Here is a 27,713-nt window from a genome sequence, read left to right as displayed (position 1 = left end):
GGTCCCTTTTATAAGGACACTAATCCCATTCATGAAGGCTCCACCTTAGGGAATTAGAGTTTCAACATTGAGTTTTAGGGAAGCCCAAATATTCAGCCGGTATCCACACCATTAGTGTGGTCAGTAATTGGCTTCCAGGCGAGGGAGCTTTTAGGTTGAAGTCAGTTCTCTAGGGAAGGGGGGAGCTGGGAGCTGGTCGCAGCTAAAACTCAGAGCAGCTGGGGATGGATGCACTGGCCTATTCATTACCTTAGCCAAAGGATTCTCCTGCATAGTAGAAACAGAAACTAGGAACAGGAGTGAGCTGTTCTTGCGAAGCATGACACTGACAACATGACAGCAACTTATGGGAAGGAAATCTGAAAATTGACCTTTGAGCTTGAGGCCATTTAATGTAGGGATGAATGGATACCCCATACACAACACCACAGCCCATTACCACATGTTCCAATGAGGGACACTCATGATGCAGACCTGAAGTCAACAAGAAAAAAAGCTATATTTTATTAGGATGTACATTGAAAAAGCAGGGTCCATCAACATGTTATAGTTGTATTCCTTAATTTTCCAACTCTAGTTATTTAGAAAACAAATAACTCATTTGTGAAAACATTGGGTAAATGAGTAGTTAACAACATAACCTTTAGTGCATTAAAAGCTTGAAGCATAAAGAGCTGCTCACATGAGCTCACTCATCTAGGGGAAATGATGAACAGTATAGACTGATGAACAAGAACAGCATCGATCAGACTGTCGGACCTTGGAGGGAAGGTAGGGGAGGGTAGGGTTAGGGGAGAGGGATTGACCAAAGGACTTGTATACATGCATATGAGCCTAACTGGTGGTCACAGACAGCAGAGGGGTGGGAGCATGCATGGGGAGGGGGTTTGGGATGGGAATGGGGGAGATGAGGACAAATATGTGATACTTTAATCAATAAAGTTATTAAAAATATAATAAAAAATCCAGGGGGGGGAGAAACATGTAATGGGTAATAAAAATTTTAAAATTAGAAGAAAAGAGCAAGAGAAGAGAGGGAAAATATTGACTAATGAAGAAAGTGAAAAGAGAAAGAGAAATGTAGTAAGAGAAGGGAAAAGGAAATTATATATGTGAATATGCCAACAGAGACTACAATAATAATAACATATCAATAAAGAATATCATTTTTTGGATAAAAAAAAAATAAAATAAAGAGCTGCTCACTACAAAAGTAAGTACTTTTGAATGACCGAGTTTCAGACTCTCACATTTTGAGACAGGATATTGTGCCTCAGTTTACTCTCTGGAAGACTGGTGGGAAAGAAGGATTTGGTTTGAACAAATAGGTGACTGTCAGGCTGTAGTTCAAAGTAGGTAACAGACTGTGACATTTTCATTGTATTTTCAATAACTGCCAGCCTCCTGGGCACCCGTACTTGGTATCCCATTAACATCTCACCCAGTTTCACCTTGCAACGGGGGCCTCCAGACTGTTTTTACGGAGACTTTTCGCATAATCCCTATGGGCCCATCAAGTAGAAAAGCTTTTGATGTGTCAATGTGCTCTAGAAAAATGTTCATGTTTTTCTTCTTTAGTACGACAACACTACCTTTGACTGGGCACTTTTGTCGAAGAAGGAGTGTTTGAAATATGGAGGCCAGCTTGTGGGGAGCAACTGCGATTTTGTTCCTGATGTCACACTCATGTCTTTCATCCTCTTCTTGGGCACATACACCTCTTCCATGGCCCTGAAAAAATTCAAAACCAGTCGTTATTTTCCAACGATGGTAAGTACTTGAGCTTTAAATAATTTTCATTGAATTTACACTGTATCAACAATGACACAATTTTATGTAATTTTGTGCATTTAAAATATTGCTTTCCAGCGCAATTTTGTGCATTTAAAAAATTGCTCTCCAGTCTTTTTCCATAGGCATATGTATTTTTTTAAAAAAAAACAATCATAGTCCAGCTTTGAAAAACTTTCCACAGATATTTTGCTCACATAATTTTGTCATAAATCCCGACTGTCATAATTCTGACTGTACTAAAATGAAAAAAGTGGAGCATATTCTATGTAAAAATTCACAATTTAAGAAAATACCTTTTAAATCCGTAGTATTTGAGTAGGATAGCAAAAACTCATTTCATATTAATCAGGAATTTTGATGTAGAGTTTCTTGCTCATCAGCTGTCCATTTGAGTATTTTAGTAGTTAAATTATGAGCTGTGGGAGGAAACTTAAACTGTGTTGTTACATAAGTATTGGCATAAGATATGAGTGTTATCTTAGCCAAACTTTACATCCCATAATAACGAATGTTATAGTATGGAAAAACAGATGATTGAGTTGGGTTTTGCAGACATCCTGTCTCCCATTAATATGCTTGGGTGAATGTAAAGTCACAACTGTGATTCTTTGAGACAGTACAAGATAAGATAAACATTTAGTTAATGGCATTTTGTGTGTGTGGTTTTATTTATTTATTTTTTTACCTGAAGAATAAAACTAAGATAATCCTTTGTTTCACAGTTCAATTCTCAGTGTTTTGGATGTCAGTAATTCTTAGGTAATCTTGATAATACCTGACTTTTATCAGTGAACTGCTCTATACTGGAATTTCATAAAATCTTTCCTCTGGTGTTTTGTATACAAGGAGTGGAAGAATTTAAAAGACAGGAGATGATTTAGATTTAGAAAGTTGCTTTTTTCCCCAATGCCTAAAAAATGAAGCTTAAAATTAATACTTTGACTCTTTGATTCTTCTTATAAAACTGAAAATAAAGAGGTAGGTTGGTCATTGTCTTAGTCTATTTGAGGTACTATAACAGAATGCTGTAGAATGGGAGGCTTATAAACAACGGACATTTATTTCTCACAGTTCTGCAGGCTGGCAAATCCAAGATTAGAAGCCATCATTGTTGGGTGAGGGCCCTGTTCCTGGTTAATAGCCATCGCTTTTTATGCTGTGTCCTCATGTGGTCAAAGGACTAGGAATCAATTCAGTGTCTCTTTTATAAAAATACTAATCTTCTTCATAAAGGTTGATGACCTAAGCACAATCCCAGGCTCCACCTCCTCATACCATCTTCTTTGGGTGTTAGGATCTCAATATATGGACTTTGGCGGGGCTGGGAGACACACACACATTCAGACCACTGCAATAAATGAAATGTTTTGAACTAGTTGACCGAAGGAATGAAAAATTTCCACAAAGTTGAAATGTAGAAAGAAGAATTCAACTTGTCCGCCTAAAATTGACACCACAAACTGGTGGTCCACAGACAGAATTCAGACTCCAGCAGTTCTTTATTTGTACACACACATACACACACTTCAGGCCTTAGGGGTCTGTACTTCGCAGGGAGTTATTGTCCTCACAACTCTGTATTGTCTAAGGCGTGGCTGCTTCACACATTCAGATTAACTGCCTGTCCCTGAGGATGTCTCTGCTTGTGACACCCTCACCCCCTGGGAAATATGCTTACCTCACCTACCTCTTCAAGGGTGAAAGTTTCCTGTAGAACAGATTCCCGAGGAAAGGTCTGTTAGGATGATTTTTTTCTCTGTTGAGGCATTTTTCTTTCTTAATTATCAATTCACTGGGCATCTTGGGAGTCATCATCCACTTTCCAAAGTCTGACATTTAGACATAGTGGGAAAAGTGAAAAATTTGTGAAGCAATCATAATTAACAGAATGAACTAATTTCAAGATTTCAACCTTAAGATGAATAGAGATAATTTTAACTGTCTATATAGACATTACCTTTTTTCTCCCAGCAATAATTTCCAAATTGAAAATAGCTCTTCATATTTAAAGAAATTTTGCCCTTAGGAGAATTGAAGCAGGTAACTTCTCAACCATTGATAAATGCTCTTGAAAAAGTCATGAATATGTGAAAATAGAATAATGGTGCATTTGTAGTTACCGTTCCTGTTAAGAAGGTTCTCAGCAGAGTTGAGAATTGTATATACTCAATCATACAGTAAACAGGAGGAAAACACATATGTTATTTCTAAGAAGCAATGTTTAGGAGTATGGGCTTTCAGACTTTCCTCTTATTTCACACGTACAGCTAAATGGTAACAATACATACATAAATTCTCACATACATACATGAATAATAAGTTAAAAAAATTTATTGGTTCATTTGCCAAAATATGCTTTTAGATAAGCCAGGGGTGGGGAATGTCTGGCTCTCAGGTCTTATAAGGCCCATGAAATCCTCCAGTCTGGTCATGCCAAAACATTAGGAGTGAGCTAATTAAATGTTTGATCAAATATAGCAGGCTAATTTTTAATTTGACAATTTTGTATGGCCTGCGAATGATATTATAAATATCTAAATAGCCATCGGCAGAAAAAAGGTTCCCACCCCTAATTTAAGCTGTCAGTTAGAAGGATGGTTTCAATAGGGTAGGAGCAGATAGGTTTATAGATTCTTACACTTACATGTTATATTCTACAATTAAAAATTATATGCTTAAGCATGATAAATTAGATAGTCCTTGATTGTTGGGACAATAAGCCTGTTACTTCATTCTCACTCACACCAACAAGAAACCTCTGAAATCTCCAAATGTTAATACAAGAGGGCAGTACCCTGGTCTTACAACACACCCTATTTTCCTGTAGCTTTCACAGTCATGTCTCTTGTACTCATTTCAAAACTTTTGTACGAATTATTAATCAATTAAGACTGATTGTAAGTTGCTGGAGAATGGTTGTACTTCTATTTTATTCCAGACATATCAATCAGCAAAATGTTGGATGCAAATTATACTCAATACTTGACTCATGGAAACCAGTCAAGTATATGTATGCTGCATTCTATGAAAAGAGCACAGATGTAGGAACACAGAAGCTGTAGAGTCTAGTTTCAGCACTGCCATTGACTAACATGTACCTTTTCCTAGCAAACTGTGGACTTAGGTGAGGTTAGGTTTAGGGAAACAATAGGGAGAGTGTAGTGTCCAGGGCTCATAGCAGTGGGGTTGTTACTATCCTCAGCCCAAAGGATGTGGGAAGGAAGTGGCTGCTGGAACTGGAAGAAGAGGTGGGAGGGTAGAGAGCTGTTTTGAGAGGCACTGTTGGATAGAGAGATGTAGCCAGTGTGAGGCAGCCTCACTGGAATATAGTGAAGGGAATTAGCATTCTGATCTCTCTCTTCCCTCTGATGACCTTTCCAGTTTGCCGTGGACTAAACCCATCTGGAATCCATAGAGCAAGGGAGCTCATTGTAGACTACACAGGTCAGCCTCCCAATGCAGAGAGCATGGTGGAAAGGCATGGAATATAGATCTGTTTTGACGAAAGGTGTTATCCATTGCATTTGCCTCTCCAAAAATTTTTTTAAGTCAAATTAACCTCATTACAGTGCCTTAAATTATCCCACTATAATATCATTCCTTTATATTTATACTTCTGTTTTCCTACTTCAGTTCTCATTATTTTTGCCTAGACAAGAGTCAGTTACCCATCAGTATGAACACTTAAGATGAAAAAATTCCCCTTTGCTAGTCTGGCTCTCAGGAATTCAATTTGTATATCAGTCATTTCCAGAGAATGCTCAGTAGATGTGGGTGGAATTTCAGTATTCCATCGTGCTTCTGTTCTTGTTGGAGGGATGCATCAGTCTGCTGTCTCACACAGTTACTGGTCTGTTACATCAGCCCCAAGTCTTTAGTCAAAGTCTTTCAGTATCAAAACATCACAGTTTAATCTGTGATCTTCTGTGGCAGATGGCTCAGGGCATTAAACATAAAATATTCTTCCAGAATCCCATTCCAGCAAGTGACCATAAGCATGGAACAAAAATGCAATCATGGTACATCTGCTGGCAAAATGAAAGCAGAAGCTTAAAGACAGAGCAGGACTGTAATGAGTAAAATTTATAAAACTATAGAGCCCTCAGAATTAGGCAAAATTATTGGTACTTTAATATGTCACATTCACTGTGACCAGCTGATATATGTAATCCACATGTAAATGCCTTTCTTAAGGAACTGTTTAATTTTCTCTTTTTTCTTTTAGAATAAGTAACAATTTGAACTTTCACATGAGTTAATGTAATGGTAAGATTCTTTGTAAATAATGCATCCTAGTTGTAATAGTCATTTAAATAAATAAAATAAGTAGATTACAGGTGAAATTTATGAAACCTTCTATGCTTTATTTAGATGAAACTTACGCAGAAAGTTCTTTGATGTCTGTATTTAGAAAACAGAACAGTATTCTATATCATATAATATCATATAATACTTTCAAAATGGAAAAAAATATTGTAACTTTGTGCTTGACACAATACTAGGATACAAAGACAAGTTAATCCATGGACCTAACACATAGTTGGAACTTTGTTGAATAGGTTAGATTTTTGGATTTTGAAATGATAAAGACCCATTTTGCCATATTCGTGATTATGACCTCCTGTGGAATCACACATGGAGCCTTCTTTGACTTAAGTAAGCTGATGGTGGTCTTTGAAGACTGGTTTTATGGATGAGATAAAAGTATATGGCTTCAGAAATGTCAGTGAAAACATAATGAGCATTTTAGTTAGGGGATGCATTTGCCTTTTATCCATATAAGACACAGGAGAGACTAGAATTCCACATTTGGCTTATATTTTTGGAAACATGTTTTTTGTTTGACATTTTGGCCTGTGACAATTCTATTAAAGTTTGATGTGTTTATTTTATAAACAACTCTTTATAAAAATCAGGTGACACCTCTATTCTATTTCCTTTTTTCTCCTCAGAAACTTTCTGAGGAATGGTAATCGCTGTCAAACAAAAAATAAGTAATATATCAAGAAATAATGGGCATATATTATATGTCTAGTGTTACTAATACTGGATGACATTTGGCAAGCTATTGAAACTCATTCAGAAAATAACTGCTGTCAGTGAAGGAGAAACAGATTTTCAAATTCTTGTGTTATTTTGTACCAAGAAACATAATTTTTAAAGTCAAGACACTTGACTTTAATTCAAAAATCTTTTCTATATATATATTTTTTAACAGTGACAAAGGGATATTTAGGTGTAAACACAGCATAATCCAGTAAACATTTGACAAAGATTACGACTACTTCAGTTCTTATTGACATTTGACAAATAATAATAATAATAAAGTAGTCAACTTAGTTGACCCCTAAGAAAAATAAGGTTGGGAGCTCTGATATCACTTTGTGAGAGCTTTAATGGCAGCATAAAGGCAGTGTGTGGATCAAAGAAGTAATTTGACCCTGGTAGCTTGTTGGTTCTAAGCACTTGCAGCTTACTTGTCCATCATAGAAAAGTCACCAGCATTGAAATCCATACCTTAACACAAAACGGCCTCCTACTCCATTCCAGATTGTCTAACTTATACCCACGACTTACTAATTGCTTTTTTTAAAATTTTATATTTGTACCTTCATATCAATTATAAAACCACCTTTTACAGCCCAAGAACCCTTTATTATGATGATTTGGGGGATATATAAGACTCTATTAGAGGGTCAAGAAATTTTTATAATTAGGCTTAGTCATTGAATTTTAGTGTTCATTCTTGATAGAAATATAAATCTGCCTTTCTACAGCCTCTGTCCTCGGGGGTCTGCTCCTTCCTCTGAAGCTGCACAGAACATATTTAGTCTTTCTTTCCTAGGACATATTTCGCATCTTTGAAGATCATTTCTTCCCACAACTTCTTGAGGACTACAGTCATTTTTCATGTGATGTGTTTGCAGACTCCTGTTCCTCTATTTATACTCTTTTGGTTCAACTCCAGATTTTCAGTTTCAGTTTAGAATAAAGTGACCAGGCAGGGCCATCGTATTTCCCATGGGACTTGATCATTTGCTTCTGGCACACACCCATGTGGTTCCTTGTTCTCCTGCTCAGTTTTAAGGCAGGATGGAGGAAGAGGCCTGTGATTGCTGAGGTCTCTTTAGCATCCCTGCTTGAACCACTTCATCAGGCCTACTCCCCTAGGTCCATGCTTGGAAAAACTTTTTTTTTTCCTGGTAGATTTCCGTTGGCAACTTCTAAGCCCCACCCAGATAAATTGTCTAAATGAATTCCCTTGTTTGTTCCCCCCAATCCCTCTGACTCTGGAACTTAAGGCATTAAAATCCTGGAGTCTAAATCAGACTTTCCTTTTATTGAATTCTAATTATAGTAGGTATTATTAATTCAAAGTACAGTGTATTATGATGGCTACACTGATGTCAGTGCTTATTTCTTTTACAGTGCTTTATAGCTTTGGCTTCTAGGAGCTCAAATGTCAGAATTTTCATGGTATGGTGTGCCTTTTCATGATTGCCAAAAGGCACATATTTGTTTGGCTTACTTTTTGTTCATCTAGAGTAAATGCTTTTCACACAGTTGTTTTTAGCATTTTCCAAGCACCAGAATCATGAGAGGAATTGACATCGCAAATTAATGTTTATTGAGGACCCACGGGGTGCCTGCTGCTCTCTCAGCTCCATCCATGGGAACTGCTCTGCAGGCTCACAGCCTTTCCCCCAGTTAATGCAGGAGCAGCTGCAGGCCTTGCAAAGTGGAAACTGAATGTCCTCTGTGGCTTCAGAGGAAACAAACTCATTTTCCCCCTGTAAATCAACCAGCTTCTCGCTGTGGCGCCTCGATGGTTACGACTCTCTTAATAATTAATAAAGTATCCTCCTTCATGAATATGTTTATAATAGATTTGTTAGGTTGTTTTACCCAAGAACAAGAAAACAGCTTATGGCTATTTGAATTTCTCTTCCAATCCACTTAATTTCTTCTTTGCTTTGGTAGTTTATTTTAGCTGGTTGCTTTTTACTGGATTAATTGAGATATTTTGTAATTAATTATGCAGAGTCAGAAGTATTTTTTCTTTTTATAATAAAAAATATGCTAAAAAAAAGAAAAGTAAAAAGCTCAAAACCAGGGTGATTTATATATAAAAGGCTAATATGCTAAGTTTCCAACCATCTGACTGGTCGCTATGACCCACACTGACCACTAGAGGGAAGATGCTCAATGGAGGAGCTGCAGAGCTGCAGTGACTGGGCAGCTGCAGTTCTTAGATGACACACCCCGAAACCAGGGAGGAGGGAGCGGATTCCTTGTGGGACCGTGTGATTCTACCTTCAGACATGGGTTATGTTGCTGGAACACTGTTGGTGCCGAATCTGGTTTACTGTACACTTGCATTTGTGTTCTAAACCCTGTTCAACAGCAACTTTGCAGTGTCCTCTCTCACTTTGGGACTCTTTGGAGGATGTCAGAGAGCTGGTCTTCTTCACCATTCAGTCTCCCTGTGTCTTTTGTTTGAGCATTTAATGCATTTACAGTTAATGTAATTATTCATAGGTATGCAGTTATTGCTATGTTATCATTCATATTTTTAAAGCTTTTTCTTCTTAAAGAAGTCCCTTTAACATGTCTTGTAATACTGTTTTTGTAGTAATAAATTCCTTTAGCTCTTTTGTGTCTGGAATGAGTTATCTTAATTTGTGTTTCACTTAGGTTTTAATAGTTTATATTCCTAGGATATGGAAGCTTGAGCCTGGAGATACTTAGCATTTGATTGGATAGTCACCTATAAGAATTTGTCCAAGTTAGGTTTGAGGCCTCTAAATTCACAGGATTGTGCATGAAATCTTGTGCAAACAGCTTTTCTCATGAAAATTTGGCACTTGTAATCATTACCAGTAATATCTAGTAGTGAATTAGGAAGTATTAGGAACTATACATTTGTAATTTTATATATATATATATACACACACACACACACACATATATATATATATATGTGTGTGTGTGTGTGTGTGTGTGTGTGTACATACACACACACACATATATATGGGGGTACATATATGGATAAGAGATATAGTGACACATAAAGGGGTGCTGTTTAGTAGTGTTTGAAAGAGATCGAGTTTGATGAAAATGAAAGGTCAAATAAATTTTAAAATGGAAGGAATTTCACATGTTTCTTTCCTAAATGTGTCTGCAAATATAAGAGGGGCTCAAAGAAAGCAATTCTTATTTCCTTAAAGTCAGACTCAGAGCTGCTCTTACGCAGGTCTTGGAGGGTAGCTGATAAGCTATATGTACTCCGTGCCGGACAGTTTTAGGATGCTTTCTAGTTCTGCTGTCAGTGTTGCCTCATTCAAATTAAACAACTTTTTAGTGTAGGGTAGGACCTGAATATTCTGCTAAGACAGCACCCCTACCTGCGTCATCTAATTAGAGCATTTAGAGTTGAATAAAAAAGTGGCCTGAGAAAAATCAATTTCCTTGATTATGAGTAAACTGGATCCAGTATCTTAGAAATGAGTGTCTTACAATAAACAGTCTCCAGGAGTGAATTCTACTGTAACTGAACTGAATAGTATAATTTAAGTGGAAGGAAAGGGAAATAGAAGTATATTATACAGAACACATTACCCTGGCTGTGCTTTTTAATGAGGTTAAGCAACATTATTACCATTTATCGATGGACACTTGGCAAAACTGAGTATCTTCCCCCCCCCCCCATAAATTGTAAGAAATGTAATTCTTAAGGTTATTAGCGTTTATTCTTTTAGCTGCTTTTATATTTAAAATTTAATAACACCACACTTGACCGGAATGCCTTTGCCAAGGGACTATCTCAAGTTTATATATCAATACATAAATTTGGGAAATAATAAGCATACTAAAATAGATAAACTATTTGTTTATATTAGTTATTAGTTTCCCATAGAGGCAATATCAAATTACTACAAACATGATGGCTTAAAACATCACTTATCTATTGTTTTGAGATCTGGAGGTCAGAGTCTGAAATGGGTCTACATGGGCTAACATCCAGGTGCTGGCAGGGCTGTGTTCTTTCTGAAAGCTCTGGTGGAAAATGTATTTCCTTGCCTTCTCTGACTGCTAGAGACTGCCCACATTTCTTGGCTTGTGGCTCCTTTTCTCCATCTTCAAAGCCAACAATAGCCTGTCAGATCTTTCTCACCTGTATCCCTCTGACACGGACTCGCCTGCCTCCCTCTTTCACTTATGAGCACCCTTGTGATTTCGCTGGACCTGTCATAATACCAGATCATTTTTCCAATCTCAAGGTCAGCTGATTAGCAACCTTGATTCTCCCTAGTCATGTAATGTACATACTCAGAGGTTCCAGGAATTAGTGATGGGTATTTTTAGGGGGTATTTTTCTGCCTACACATCATTTAAATTTTAACATGATTATGCTGGATGATACATTGACAGCGTACTGAAGGAGGGGGAATGGTGATCTAGAAGCAGGAAGATGAGTGAGGTGCACAAAACCAGATGAGATAAAGTGGTGGCTTAGACAAAGGTGGTCATAGTAACGGAGGTGGAGAGAAGTAACAGGATCCTGGATATATTTTGAAGGCAATTTGTGGGCCTGCTTAGTATAGAATGTGAGAGGAAGAGAAAAGTCACGTGGAATTTTTGGCCTAACCATTAGGAAAAAATAAGTTGCCATTAATTAGTATGGGGGGAAAAAAAACCAGCTGAAAGAGTAGGTTTGGGGGTTTAGTATTCAGTTTATGGAAAACTGAGAATGCCTCCTTAAAAAAAAAAAAAAAAAAAAAAAAAAAAAAGACCACGGTCTTTTTAATAAAATGTTTTCAACATCTTCTGGTATATTTGAGTTGTCAAGAAGTTGGATTTACTGGGTAAGGATTAGGAGGGTGATAAAGAAAAAACTAACTTTTTTTTTTTTTTGCCTTTGCAATGACTTCTGTGACTTCTGTTATTCCAGTGATTTATAACCTACTGGACCAAGGAGGTTGTTGTAACATCTTAATATATTCCAGAAACTGCTTCCCATGACCACTTTTGCTAGATCATCCTGGACTGCCTGTGTCAACACTTGCACAAAACTTAAGAAATGAGTATTTTCAAACTCATGCATGATGTTAATGATAGAGGGAATTGTGACAGGAGGTATATAGAACTCTCTCAACTATCTTCTCTATTCTGTAAATAGAAAACTGTGCTAACAAATAAAGTTGATTGATTTAAAAAAGAAAGCAAAAGAAAGAAACGGGAGTTTTCTCCAGTATTGAGTCCCTAGAAAACATCTTTCTATAGAAATTAGCTCTGAGTGACAGTTTCATGTTATTACTAGGTTTTTATTTTTTCTTGTATTTGAAGATTTTTTTTTCCCCTAAAGACTTCCTGACGGTGGATTATTTAGTTATTCCGGTGGTTTTGGCAGCCACAGAGGCCTGTAGAACTTGAAAAACAGCAATAGTTAACATATATTAGGAGAGGTTATTATATTCCAGGTGTTATGTTAAGCACTTTCAATGGCTTATCCTATTTAATTCTTAAAACAAACTGATAAACTCTTTAGGGATTATCTTGTCCACATTTTGCTGGTGGAGTAATTGACGCTAAGAAAGGATAGGATATGATGGTGCTGGAGTTTCAGCCCAGGTAACCTGATTATACAAACGGCTTCTCCCTGTTGTACCATATTTTCTGCCCAAAGTGATCCATGCCATCTTATCTGTGCTTGAAATTATTGAGTCTGATTGGCATTAATTTGCCCCCAAAAGTTCCCATAGCTGTCGTTCTGCTCCCCTGTGAGTATTTCTCAAGAATCCAGCATCCAGCTCTCCAACAGGGAAAGGAACTTGCGGTCAAACGGGCCACCTGTGGTCCTGCTGCTAGTGAGTACAAGCTCCAGACACCCGGTAATGGTCACAAATTGAGCCCTGCCTCAGCCTTCAGCATATACATCCAACATCATCAAGTTATTGCATGCTTCACTTCCAGTTCCATTGAACACCTGATGGCTTGTGGCCCCTTTCCTCCATCTTCAAAGCCCACAATGGCCCGTCTGACACTGCATCCCTCTGACACTGACTCTCCTGCCTCCCTCTTTCCTGCTACTCTTTTACAAGACCCCCTCCCTGGAGAACTGTGCATCCACTCAGCCCATCGGCGATCTCTCTTCATCTGGCAGCACCAGAAACTGACCTTTCACCCTGAGACAACCTGGGAACTGCTCAATCAAGCATGGTTTTTTCTAAAACTAGGAGCAGGCTTCCTTGTGAATGACTTGACTGTAAGCTTCCTGAGGCATGGATTGTGTCTGTTTGGTTCAGTGATATTTCTAGTGCCAAGCAAAGTATTAGGTACTAAGTTCTTGTGGAATAATCATACCGTGCACTGCTACATGTAAGTACCTTATAGGGAAACTCAGGTGTCTACTCTAGTAATGCTCTTGGGCTGTTGTCTGTGCCACTAAACACCACCGAGGAATAGCCAAGCAACTAAATAACCCTACAGTCCCCTACTGACCTAGAAATGGCCATTCTGCATCTACTCCATGGGAAAGGTTTGGGTTTAATGCTACATCCTAAAGCCCAGCTCTTGTCCTGACCAGGCACTCAGTAGTTTAAAGGTGTTGATTAATGACAATCACACTTAATAGTGGAGAACAGATATTTCACATATTGGAGATTTTAAGGACTAATCTAGAGTGAAAAGTATTTTCTTGGAAAAAGTTAGCGAAGCCATCAACTTTCCATCTGCCATCACTTTAGTGATAGTCTTGAGTCCACTCAATTGACTGGAACTCATCTATGTTTTTGTGCAGGTTTTTATAATATACGGTACCCTGAAATTTCATCCTTATCCAGGTCTCTTTTGTGCTGCAAACAGGAAAAATGTTTATACATTATTTCAGGGATATATTACCTTTGACTTCTCGCCCCTGCATGCACTCACACCGATCTCTGGTGTAGGATTAGATTACTATTGACCAGGTACAGAATAATGCAAAAACAATTTGAAATATAATATCTCTGAAGTGTACCAACTCCTTTCACTTGTTGATGAAGCTGTTCCTATAAACTGTTAGCAAATACAGACTTCTTCATTCAATTCAAACACAGGCAAATATATGGACCCAGTATTAAACAGTTCTTTTTATTTTCCCAGGCAAGAAAACTGATCAGCGATTTTGCCATCATCTTGTCCATTCTCATCTTTTGTGTAACAGATGCCCTGGTAGGTGTGGATACTCCAAAACTTATTGTGCCAAGTGAGTTCAAGGTAGGTGAACTTATGTCTTAGTCATTCCTGTAACTCTTGGGCTTTCTTTCCTTCCCCCTATTATTCTAGTTTGTCATATCTGTCCTTTGTTAGTTTTGTACAATTATCCATTTCTTTACATATTTTGAAAATGTTCTCTTGATGGCACATGTATACATTTGTCTGTTTGTTTTTTAATTAAAATTGGGTGCCTGAAAGATCATATGCAAAGTTAAGATTATATTGGTTTTTATGAAAAATACCTTATGATAACATTACAAACACTGCTTTATACTTTTAGAGTATTTTAAAATATTCAGAGTATTTTCATACAACTCATCACTTTGACCCATAAAATAATTCTAGGATGTAATGTAACTAGCGTCATCCTCATTTTATGAAATTGATTTTTAAGCTAAAAAAAAATCAAGTAAATTACCCACAATTACATCACTACTTCAGTGCTCTTTTTCTGCTACCAAACTACCTGCCATGTAAACATATATTTATGTATAATTTGCATTTTAATTATTATACAGGAGATAAAGGAACTATTCATTTTATATTGTTGGTATTTGCAGGCCCAATAGCTAAAATTTACATTTCAGTTATTCTTAATATTTCATACCTAAGTTTCCATTATAAGTTTTTTACCTATTTTCTAGAATATTCCTAACCTCTCTTTCTATCATGGAGACCATCTACTTGCTAAGAAAAATTAACTTAACTATAGTTTTAGCTTAATAAGTACTCAGTGAAGAAAGGGTATCTATGTTATAGCAAACAGAATATTTTTGCATTATCTCTTCCATCACATATTCATTAGCAAAGAAAAGTTCTCATACATTTATTCATTAGCTTATTTAAGACAACTTATTCTGGATGTGTGCTTTGAATTAAGCTCTATACTAGATATCTGTAATGCAAACAAGACAAAGTTCCTTTCCTTATAAGCTCATAACCTGGTAAAGGTAGTAAATTCAGTGATGGAGTTATGAGCAAGTAAGAGGACAAACAGAAATATCTTCAGATGAGAAATGAGACTTTTCTGATAGTAAAGATGAAGAAAATAATTCATAGGTAGGATTTTATTTTAGTTTACTTACATTATTTAAAGTTAGAAAAAAGGATAGGATTTTTTTTGTAGTAGAGATATATGATCTGCTGATAGACAATAGATTGGGAACTAGAAGGATAACTGTATTTTTTTTTTTCATTTTCTGTGATATTTCTGAGGATTTAACCAATTATCCTGGGTTATTTTTCATATATAAAATAAGAAACAACAGAGTGTTCAAATAAGTTTGAGTATAACATAAAAAATATTTGTAGCTTTTTATACATTATATTATAAAATCATTATAATGTGGCAGTATTAGCAACATCTTCAGTGTAATTGATCAAGTCCATAGACAAAGTTCATGGTAGTTTTGTAATTTCTTGCCTAAACCCTCACTGAATTTCACATCTGGTTTTTTTCTTATGGCCGGCCCTTAAACTTAAATTCCTTTCTTCCATATTGAGTCCTTATCTTAGATTGTTTTTTTTTCCCCACTGGACCTATATTCTTAGTCTCCTTCATTTAAATTACTGTCTTAGAAATAAGCTCCTTTAGGAAAACCGTTTGGTGAATACTCTTCTTTGTCCAACCTATTCATAAAACTCTTTTCATTTTTTGTGTTGGCTCTCCCGAATTAAAAGTATCTCTCCCCTGTTGATTTTTCACCAAGTGGTATGTATTCATATTGATTGTTTTCTCTCTTCTTCAAGCCAACAAGTCCAAACCGCGGTTGGTTTGTCCCGCCATTTGGAAAAAACCCCTGGTGGGTGTCCCTGGCGGCTGTTATCCCCGCTTTGTTGGTCACTATTCTCATTTTCATGGACCAGCAAATCACAGCTGTGATTGTAAACAGGAAGGAGCATAAACTCAAGGTAAATGCTTATAAAAACGGTTATCATTCATTGCCTTCTCCTTTCTTTGAAGTATTGGGAAATAAATAACAACTCAAACTAAGATGGTTTGATTGGGAGTTATGTTATAGCCACTGTTTTTTAAGACTTCGCAGAGTCCTAGGAACACCTTGTATTGACACATTTCCTCCCTATAATACTTTAGGGAGATTTCATTTAAATCCAAAGAAGTTGTTTCATGTTGTATTTTCTTAGCCACTGAAGAGAGCAATTCCAGCACCAAACCCAGTTGTCGATTTATGATTGGGAATATCTTCCAGGATTACTTTTTTTTACCCCTCTTAATGAAATTACATCTCCTGGAAAGACCAAGAGAGACATGTATTCCCACTGATTTTCTCTGTAGGTTTTATTTTTTAGTTGACCGATTTAGTATGCTGTGTTTACAGTATCTTTGTTTTATTTCTCCTGTATTACTATGATTGACCTCCTGTCCATGGAGTTCAGAAGGTCATACTAATCCAGTCTTAAATCCTCAAGGACTCCCATGATCTCTCAGGGCAGGCTTGGACTCTAGGGCTTGCTGATTCTGTAAATTTACTCTTTCTTGTTGCCATTGTTTTTTTGTGTGTGTCTAATTGTTTCTCTTACTTTCTGTCTGGTAGCCATGATTTGTATAAGATATTTTCTGTAACTGGTCAAGCATTTTCAGATGTTCTATACTGGGAGGGGTTCAGCATTGACTTAGTTTGAAAGGCTGAAAATGGATGTTGGCTAATATTTTATTCTGAAAAAAAGTTGGAAATATTATCTTTGTTTTGATATATAGTTGGCCTGATTTTTATGTGTCTTTGGAAGTAAAGAACTATTTTCATTTTGCTTAGGTTTTCTTATTAATAAAATTCAGAATTTTGAATTTAGAAAATTTAGAATTGAAAAAAAGAAATTTTAATTCTCCTATTCCCTGTAGAAAACATTGGAAAATCCAGACACATTAAGATTTACCTCTTGGAAATAGGAGTTGTGTAGTAAATAAAAAATAAGTTTTCATCACTTTTATAATTGCTTATTTGAAGTCATTCCTTTGAATGATAATGGTTATAGAATAAGTGTCAGTATTCTGACACACATCTAATGATACTAGCGAAGATTTCATAATGAATTAAAGGCTTTTCACTCTGGATATTGTTTTGTTCACATTTGTTAGTCAAGGAATGTGAAAATTGGAGACATTGTCTAAAATTATAAAGGTCCCTGTCTACTAGGAAATTGAGTCCAGAGAGAAACCTGAAACAGTGAGGAAGATGGGAGCATTGTGATATTAAAAGCAGCATGGTTTTGGGTGGCTTTTGCTTTGGCTCTGTGTCAAGTGGCACTGGCTGGGATGAGATCCACCTTTGGGATGAGATCCATCTTTCCACTCTGCTGCACAGCTCTGTATTGATGTAGGAATGCCAGGGCACCTGGCTTTTCTATTTTGGCCATCATTTTGGTTGGTTTTCCCCACATTATCCTTGCAGAGCACTCAGAAGCAAACCAGGTTCAGCAAGGTCATGTCTTATCCAAGGTCATTCCTCGAATCATTGCAGAGACAAGAAGAGTGTCTGGATTTCAAATCACAAAACAAGGGATACTTCTCACAAGGAAAGTGATTTTAAGTGTTATAGATAGGATGTGGGAGGGAGAAATAGTTTTGGATAGATATATGTTAATTACATGGTTGTAGCAATAAATTTTGTCTGATCGTCTCTATAATAAAACCCTAAGTTTTAATGTGTTTTCTTGGATAACTAAAAAATCTGCCTTGCTTTCATTTTTTTCTTTTTATTCCTGCTATCAAACTTAGATCCTTTCATTTCATGTCTAGAATATTCTAATTGTTTAACTAATTGTTTAGTTTAATAACCAGTCTCTTTTGCTTCATTCTAAAAGCAATAAATATTTTAAGTGTTTTTCTGAGCCCTGGCTGGTATGGCTAGTTGGTTTAGCATCAACTCAGGCACCAAGTTGTGTCTGGTTAGACTCCCATCAGGGCACATGCCTGAGTTGTAGGTTTGATTCCTGGCAGAGGGAACAAGGAAACTGATCAATATTTCTCTCTCTCTCTCTCTCTCTCTCTCTCTCTCTCTCTCTCTCTCTCTCTCTCTCTCTCTCTCTCTCTCCTTTCCTCTTTCTGTAAAAATTAATATATATTTTTTAAAATGTTGTTCTTATATGTCAGTCCTCTATTTCTAAACCTGTATACCTTGGCCTCTAAATCTTTGCCCCTTGAAGAATATCAGTTTGCCTTAGCCTGGGATTTAAGTCTCTTTGTGATATGATCTCAACCTAAATTTAAAAGGATTCTCTTCACATACTATATAAAACTGTGATCAAATTTATTGTTGGTTTGTTGTCAAGTCTAGCAATTTCTTCTGCTAGTTATCCTACTCTCCAACCCTTAGTGATTACCATTTATCAAAATCCTCACCTTCCTTTAAGATACTCCAAATATAAACATTTGTTAGTGTAGCCTTCACTCTTAATATAATTTCTATTGCTTTTTTTCCCCTCTTAGTAATTTTGTATTATTTTGTGGTACTTTGTCCTTCAAGATAGATAATTTGTGTATTTACCTTATGTCCTTCTCTGGCCAACTCGTTTTTAAGCTAAAGACCATGTTTTAGTCTTGTTTCCTGCTCTCATATGGTGCATCACAATGATTGCCATATGGCAGACTCAATAAATACACATTGAAGAATTGTGTTATCTTGGGCCACATGCTTCTCAGAGGCATTGCATTGTTTGAGATGGGTGATAACTGGAAACTATGCCAGCCCATCTCCAGTTCTCATAGTGAGTGCTTCTAGCATTCCAACCGTTGAGATGACATCACTGCAGGAATTTTTGTGGGTTCTTTCTAGACATAGTTAAACACTTCATTGTGAACCCTTTGGTAGAAAGAACTATGCCATGGTTCTCAGTGTCCCTATAAAACCTTATTGTCTGCATTATGGGGGGCTCTTAGCATGAATGCTTATTCTGTGTCTGTGCATATGTGTATATTGCTCCTGACCTCTTTGTCATAATCATCTATTACCAAATGTAAACTTTAGATTGTTAGGCTAGTCTTTTTCTCTCGTAGTTTCTTTATTTCTGTATTTGCATTCCTAAATTACTTTTGCTTTCTATAACAAAGCATGTGTTGCATCAAAACGAAGTGAAATTTCACTTCCTATTCCTTCACTTAAAATAATCTCTGGTTTCATAAGGTAGAACATCTTTTGGATTTATATTCTTGAAGACAAGGACATTTTTTTTTAAACTTTAAAGGACATACTTAACCTTTCAAGCATGTATTAGTCCTTGCTATATATGGAGCATTCATGTTAGATGTTGAAGATAAAAATCGTTCTAAGTTAGGGTGTCAATGTGGTTGAAGGAAAGGAAGACTTTTTTGAGGAGAGGGATGTTAAGAGGCACAGAGTAATTATCTATGTATTATTTTGCCCCAGAACTTTTATTTATTCTGGTGTTTTTGCTTTCCAAGGTTTGTATTCTACTTTGTAAAATCCTCATATTACCCTCTTTGGTATTATGTGGCCCCTTTTTGCTTGTCTCCAGGATATTTTACTCAAACTTCTTTTAGTTGAAAGAGTTTAAGAAAGCATCAAGATAGCTCTCAGCATAGATTTTTCTGCAACAGCTAATTCTTTTGACCCATTGATCTGGCAGTGTCCACATCTTTAGGTTATTTCAGCTTTCTTGGAGAAAAGATTTGGGGATCCTGCCTATTAACAACTCTGTTATATAGTCTTGAGTGATTTAAGCTAACTAAGGCTTAAAACTGTGTGATATTCCAGCTGTTATCCACCTCCGTCTGTTCCTTTCTGCCAAAATGACTCCTATTTCTACCAATTAAGCAATAAAGTTTTAATTTTTTGAATGGCCAATGAATTAATTATAGTTGACCTTCAGAAGAATGTATAAATCCTATTTGTCATTCATTTTTTAAAATATATATATATATTTATTGATTTTAGAGAGGAAGGGAGAGAGATAGAGAGATAGAAACTTCGATGAGAAAGAAACATAGATCAAATGCCTCCCACACACCCGCACTAGGAATCAAGCCTGCAACCTGGGCATGTGCCCCGACCAGGAATCGAATGAGAGGCCTCTTAGTTCATGGGTTGGTGCTCAACCATTGAACCACACCATCTTTATTGTCATTCATTTTTAGTAAGGATTAATTGGGAATTGACTCTATGTCATGCACAATGCTAAAAAGTATTCAGGATAGAGTTGCAGTCTAATGTCAAAGACAAATAAATAATACATATAATTTTAAAACCATGCGATGAGTGCTGTGATAGAGGAAAGCATGAAATGACAGATTAGGAAAACATGAAAAAGACCTAACCTTAAGGAACTCAGCCATCTCACCTGACTGAAACAGGGAAAACTACCAGAAAAGGTGAAGGCTGATTTAAGTTTTAAGAATGAGTAATACTGAGCCAATGGAAGAAGGCAGAGTAGTGGTTATTCCAGGTATAGGGTGCTATGTGGGCATTAGTGAGTAAGACATGTTCAAGGAACTACATGTGGTTGAAAGTAGACATGGCATAGGAACCAAGCAGGGGACAGGTGAAATGTGAGTTTACAGATGTGAACAGAAGCCATATCATGAATGACAAGTAGCAAGGTCATAAGACACAGACTTGGGCAGGAGTGAACACACTCTGTAAGTGCCACCTTAAAGTATAATCAGAATCCAAACACTTTTTGCCGTCTTTACTGCTGCCTCTCTCATTCTGTCACGAGCTCTAACATGGAACTTGTAAGTTAGGAGGTCTTGTGTCCTTGACCCTCTTCAGGCTGTTCCTAACACAGCAGCTGTAGTGCTTAGAACATAAGCAAATCCTGCCACTCTTCCACTTAAAACCTTCCATGGCTCCCATGAACAGTACTCAGCATACAAGCCCAAGTACTTCTAGTTCCCCTTAGTGTTTATTACTCTTTAAGATACTGGGTAGTTTACTTATTTATGTTGTTTGTTGTTGTCTCTCTTAGTAGAATGGAAACTCCACAAGTGCCAGAATCTTTGTCTATTTTATTCTCAAGTGTGTCATCAACACCTAGGACGATGCCTATTAATAAATGTTCAGTATTTGTTGAATGAATGACTGGGGCCCCCAGATATATCATGATAATGATCTCATTTGTTACTATTTAATGAGTTTCTGCTAGCCATCCCCACCTTTGTCCTCCTTTCCCCTACCTTACTCCACTCCCACTTGAAACCACTGATGCTGAAATGAACTGGTTCTATGAATATGCATTAGTCTCTTTGTCTCACAAGGAGATTTTTGTTCTTAGTCAAACTCGGACTAAGTAAATTTATGCTTTTCTTTCTTGTGTCAGCCCCCCATGCCTGTGATGAGTTCTGTGAGAACATGATTAGACCCATGTGTGTGAGCCAGGGGTGAGATCTTGGCCTTTCAGAGAGAGGAGAGCAGTGTTCTGACTAACTGTAACAGGATCTGAATCAAAACAGTCACTGGGTTCCTAGTGTAAAACCACATTCTCGTTTTTTAGAGCCATCGTCTCCATTCCCTGGGATTGGTCATATTCTGGCTCTTGGTGCTGCTGCTTTCATGCTGTGAAAATGAACTGCTCTATTTTCTCAGGCTCCATAGGGGCATGAAGCATTTGATTTCTTCACAAATAGAACAGAGAAACAGAACCATAGAATAACATTGTGGACACATTTGACAATATTGATTTAGTGAGTAAAAGAGTTAGACCTTTTGTTACCTTGTCTGCTCTCCCAGTCAATAAATGCTATTGTGACCATTGAGCAATGCTTGAAATCAGCCTATTGTAATGATGGGGATATTCATTACCTTCATGATAATGTTCAGCAGATTCTAAACACTTATTTTCAACAACTATGAAAGGTGAGGCATGGTCTTCTACCTAGCCTCTCAAGGCTCCTTTCAAATCTTTCGTTTACACGCTGAATGCTGTCTAGGTGAACAGCATACTGCTAAGCAGTTGAGCAGAGACAGCACAGTGCCTGCTTTTTAAGGCACTTTTCTTGCTTAGGTTAACAACAATCGATATCCCTCTTGCTGCTATTATTTATTGAGCGCCTACTATGAGGCAACCACTGCCTATTACAGGTGCTTTGCTTCTGTTATTTCATTGAGTGGTTCCAATACTCGCCAAGGTAGATGTGTTGGTTTCAAAATCAGATGCAGAGAAGATAAGTAACAGTAAACAAATAATAAGGAAGCTGTAACACATCGATCTAGAAGAGGTGCCATTTGGCCACTTGGTGTTTCATTGCTAAGGTGATCAATAGGACAGTGAAGTCACTTCACTCAGAGAGCTTACCTTTTCGTGGATATTTTTATCGAGCAGAGCGAGTTGGTTTCTCTGACTAATCTTAACTCCCACTTGGAGCTATGACTTGATAGCAGGATGAGTATTTTCTTCACGTGGCTTTGTTCCCTCTTTCCACAGAAAGGAGCTGGCTATCACCTGGACCTCTTTTGGGTGGCCATCCTCATGGTGGTGTGCTCCTTCATGGCGCTCCCATGGTACGTGGCTGCCACCGTCATCTCCATTGCTCACATCGACAGTCTGAAGATGGAGACGGAGACCTCTGCCCCTGGAGAGCAGCCCAAGTTCCTTGGAGTGAGGTATGTGACGTCAGAAGACAGTGGCTCTTCAGAACACCACGTGCACACATCCACATGTCCATCATAAGCAAATGGAAGATATGGAAGAGAAAGGGCCAGTGATGGTTAATTTATTCCTGCACTTTCTTTTCTATTTAGAAAGGACTATATTTTTCATCAGAAAGAGAGTCCTCAACAATTTTTTTTTTGAGATTGCTTCTTATGATAAGTAAATTTTCTTTGATTTATGAAAGGCTAAGTGATACAATATAAAAATGCAAACAGGTCACTCATTTTCTTCAACATGCAGTTCCTGCTGGTGCTGTGGTACTTACGCTAGCAGATCAGATATAAAGACCAAACCCTTTCATCTTTTAGCGCCTTTGAGATTCCCTAAAACTCTGAGTCTGCTTATGATTTTTTAAGATTCTGTGAAGGGAAACGAATTCTTATTTTCCAGTTCATTTTCGATCCCCATAAGCCTGAGAACCTTTAACCTTTGGCAGTTAAATTTGAGTGGCCATGAAGGACTTTACAGGACCTTTATGCTGTTGTCTACTTTTTACAGCAAACCCTGCCCCTCAGTGCTGGGGTGAATAGCTCACATGACAGAGCCATCGTTTCCCACGCCACAACAGTGGATGATTCTTTCTTGGGGGCCGGGGGAGGGGGTGTTGTATGGGAATCATATTTGTTAAAAAGTACTTTTGTTGTTGTAGATTTGGAAATTAGACTGATGAGATTTAATTGCACTTATGAAATTTCCCTGAGCTGCTTATTAATTAGAATGTGGGACAATGTAATATCTGTCTCCTGTGATAGAAGGTGTAATTACACAACAGTTCAAGTTGTTTAAAAAAATAAGGGCTTCAAAGAGGCCCATACTTGATGGGCCAAGAGCAAGGGGTGTTTTTTTTCTTTCTTGATTCTAAAAGGAGCAAAGGGTTTAGCAGAATCAGTTTCCTCTTGATGAATTAAAATCACACATTGCAATCGGTTTAAGAGAATTTCATATTTATGTTGAGCTTATATGCTGTCCTAGAGGTATTAATTACGTATGATATCAACACCTTTGCTATTTTAGCCAAACATTGATTCAGTCAATGTATAGTCTTTTTTGAAGGTGGAAAAACAAGAGGTATATTGGTAATCTTTTGATTTGGTTTCAGGGAACAAAGAGTCACTGGAACCCTTGTGTTTATTCTGACTGGTCTGTCTGTCTTTATGGCTCCCATCTTGAAGGTAAATATGTGAAATATTTTGTCCTTCTCCAATACTAGCAGCTAACTGGATATATGAAGGGTCGAATTTCTTATGAAACGTCTGCAGGACTCTCATCAGTTCTGTAACACACCGCAGCAGTGGTCAGATAGAATGAGGTTTAAAGAACTTTCATCTTAATTTTCTTCTCACTCCTATACTCTATCATTATTGTTATTATAATTAGTTGGTTTAAACCCTATTACATTACCAATATTCCAACTTTTGTCCTATGAAAATGGCAACTGCATGTAATCCAACTTGATTTTCCTCTACCTCACATATTTTATCCCCATAGTTTTCTTTCATCCTTTCTTCCCATCGCTTTCCATTTATTTTCTCTAATTCCCGCCCCCTTATATCCCCTTAATAGACTCCTGGATAACATGAGTGACTCAGGATAATCATTTTGTAATTTTTCTTTTATTCTTAATCATTACTGACTATTTCTGTTTTATTTGAATAAGAAGGCCTAATATTCACAAAGGGTGAATATAGTAAAATTACTGATTTATAATTAGAAAACCTAGAATTGAACTTTTTTTTCAAATGATAAGAGAAAGTTTATTTAGAAAGTTAAGAGGAATAGCAGTGAGACAGCTGGGCTGTGCAGGCTCGGGGAACAAGTTATAGAAGCAAAAGAGAGGGCCTAGGAGCTTAGGGGAAGGAAAGGCAAAGATAACGTGCCTGTTGGGGAGGAAACGGTGGTCAGGAAAGGCTTGGACTTGCTCCTGAGAGAGAGCATACCTGGAACTGAATTTTTGAAGGAAAATGATACTGTAGGTTATTTAGAAAGTTAGGAGTCAATATGAAGGTTTGAGTAGTAAGGTGAATGTCTGACCTAAATATATAAATATAAACTACATGTGAAAACCTACTGAGAAACAGAAATAGGACTAAAACAGGTTCAGATTAATACATACTTGTCATGAAACTTTCAGTTTTCTTTTGTGACACAAGCATTTTATTTTCTTGTTATCTTATAAACAGTACTAGCCAGTTATTGATAATTTGTATCTCATGCTTTGAACCACAATGCAAAGCACCAAATTCACCTCTAAACCAATAGCATAAACAACTGTTAGCAATTTCCTTCCAAATTTTTTCCTGACAATTTTTTTATTTTTAAACAATTCTAATTTATAAGGTTTTTAAAATGCTTATTTAATTGCACAAGTAATGAAGCAGTACATTCTTGTAAAGAATTCAAACAATACAGGACAGATGGCGAAAGGCAAAAACCATCCATTTCTCTCGGTTAGAACATTATATGTCAATCACCGATCAGATGAGTTTGAGAACAATGAAATTATAAATTCTTAAACTTATAGATAAGACTGACTTTGCCTTTAGGATATGTAGGTTAATGCATAATTATGCACAAAATACCTGGTAAACAGTTAAAATATTTAAATATTCACCTTTCATCCTTGGTTTCCCCAATGTCAATTAACTGGTTTAATTCCTTTTTTGACTGCAATCAGGAGGGAATATGTATCTCATGCAACACATGGAGTAGCAAAATTAAAAATAACCTTACAGAAGCCATTTCTGATTATAGAGAGAGGACCTTAAAAGAGTATAGATCTTATGTTCTGCATCAGCAATTTTCATCATTTTTCATCTCCTGGCACACATAAACTAATTACTAAAATTCTGCAATGCATCAAAAAATATAACTTTTGCCGATTTTACAAAAAAAAACACACACACACAAAACGCGAATGGCTATTGTTGTGTTGGCTGTTGTCATTTTTTGACACTGTAAAGGAAAAGAGGCCAGTTCCCCTGACTGAATAATCAGGTATCGCATATTTTAAAATGTCTTGCAGTACAGCCCCTACTGAGGGTGGCTCAGTTGGTTGTGCATCCTCCCGCCTATACCCAAAGGCATTCAGGTTCAATTACTGCTTAGCGTGCATGGTGGTGGTGGGGCAGCGGCTTGATGTTTCTCTATCACATTGATATTTCTCTCTCTCTCAAATCAATCTTTAAAAAAAATTCTTCCTACACACAGATTGAGCAGCCCTGTTCTACACGGACAGAGGGGAGGTGTTGCTCTTGCTAAGTGCACAGCGAGTTGCGGGGTAGGGCTGAAGTGTTCCCCAGCATTAAATCCACTGCCAAAGTGCTTTCTGTCCCTCTGCTGGCCCAGAGGCAGCCGCACATCAGCTGATGGGGAAATCCAGTGACAGCTTCGTACTGCCTGAGCAGCAGACCTCATCTGCAGACATCAGTTTTTAGAGAGGTCATTGCTGCAGTTATGACCCCATGTGTGGGAGGCTGTACTGGGAATGAATCTGCTCCTGAGCTCCCCCTGGAGGTGGGCTTGCTTGGCACACTGCAAAGATTATTTTACGGGGTCTCTTGTATTATACTTGGCCATTAGTAGACAAGGGATAATATCCAAAGATCTTTCCATCAGTTCATATTTACTCATCACACACACACACATTGTTTCTTTTATTTTTATATTATTTATTTTTGTTTCTTTTATTTTTATATTGTTTATTTTCATTACCACAAAGTCAGATGTGTTTCAAGTCTGTTAGTTGTTACAGCAAATTGGCCTTCATCTTGGAAAATCTGTCAGTGGAGGAATCATATGTGAATCCAAAGGGACACAGACAGTAGGTACCGTATAAATCGCTATTTTTCGGATGAGACGCAGGACTCACATTTTCAACAACACTCCCTGTTTTCTCACCCTGCACCCAAATATGGCTGCAGAAGAATTAAAGTTGAAAATGTTTTTGCTCTTTCTTTTCCAGGGATTCTTTTTGCCTCGGATATGCAAAGCACCTTAGTATCTACAGGAACAAATTAGAACGCAGAGAAAGAAAAAGGAGAGATGCAAGGGATCAAAGGGACCAGTGAGCATGAGCTCACTTTTCCTCTGACCTCCCTTCAGTGATCCAGGTTTTGCTCACGCTCGTTAAGCTGCTAGAGTCCATAATTGTGGCTCTTGCCACCTCCTACTTTGGGTCAATGCAGAGAGTCATTGTGGGATCAGTGAAAAAGGCAGTCCAGCAAACAGTTTTATTAGGCAAGACTTTGCCCAAAATGTGGGATTTGAAATTGTTTGGTTAATATAGTTTCTAACATATTGTGGGAAACCTAGATTTAAAAACAGGAGCAAAATAGTACAGCAGTGACTACTGCGATTTTTTTTTAAATTAATTACAACTATTTTTTACTTTAAGAATCATCACTGATAAAGTCAGGTAATTTTATTTTTATTTATTTATTTTTATAAATGAGTATGTTTTCATTGATTTCATAGAGAGAGAAAGGGAGGGAGAAAAAAAATCAATCGGCTGCCTCCTGCATGCCCTCTATTGGGGATCCAGCGCACAACCTGGGCATGTGCCCTGACTGACCAGGAATAAAAAAAACCAGGACCTTTTGGTGCATGGGAAGATGCTTAACCAACTGAGCCACACCAGCCAGGGCAAGTCAGCTAATTTTAGACCATGTGCCCTTTTTGTCATTAAAGTTTGATGTCATATGCATTCACCACAGAACTGTTGTAGCTCATTTGAAAAGTCAACACAGGAAGAAGCAAATATTAAGGGTACAGTTAAACTAAAACCCAAGTTACAAGTGAATCAAAGTTACAATTAGAAGTCAAGATTAACAATTAACCTCAGAATTTACGGGGGAAAGCAGGATGGGGAGGGGGTTACCTTGGAGGAGGGAACTTTCCCTCCCCCCACCCTCACCATGTGACTGTGTGTGTTTTAAAGAAACAGGTGACACCATTAGAGAATGATTTTACTTAAGAGTTTGCCCTAAAAGGCAGATCAAATGAATGGGATCCAGAGACATGTGTGACTTTTACTTTTT

The 27,713-nt window shown here is 37.3% G+C and overlaps 1 protein-coding gene across 5 annotated transcripts in view; it reads left to right on the top strand.

Annotated features, from left to right (window-relative positions):
* Positions 1-27,713, top strand: part of SLC4A4 (solute carrier family 4 member 4) — a 323,102-nt gene that overhangs the window by 278,024 nt on the left and 17,365 nt on the right. For all 5 annotated transcript variants that reach the window (XM_084889751.1, XM_084889749.1, XM_084889747.1 and 2 more), the window contains exons 16-20: positions 1,579-1,770; positions 13,939-14,052; positions 15,802-15,963; positions 22,450-22,628; positions 23,777-23,849. In XM_084889751.1, coding sequence (XP_084745877.1) covers positions 1,579-1,770; positions 13,939-14,052; positions 15,802-15,963; positions 22,450-22,628; positions 23,777-23,849 — 720 coding nt within the window. The remainder of the gene's footprint in view (positions 1-1,578; positions 1,771-13,938; positions 14,053-15,801; positions 15,964-22,449; positions 22,629-23,776; positions 23,850-27,713) is intronic.

Source organism: Pipistrellus hanaki, assembly GCF_964339955.1.
Source record: "Pipistrellus hanaki genome assembly, chromosome: 1".
Classification (NCBI taxonomy): Eukaryota; Metazoa; Chordata; class Mammalia; order Chiroptera; family Vespertilionidae; genus Pipistrellus; species Pipistrellus hanaki.
Note: the sequence above shows the minus strand (reverse complement) of the source record. Positions and strands in the feature narration are given on the sequence as shown.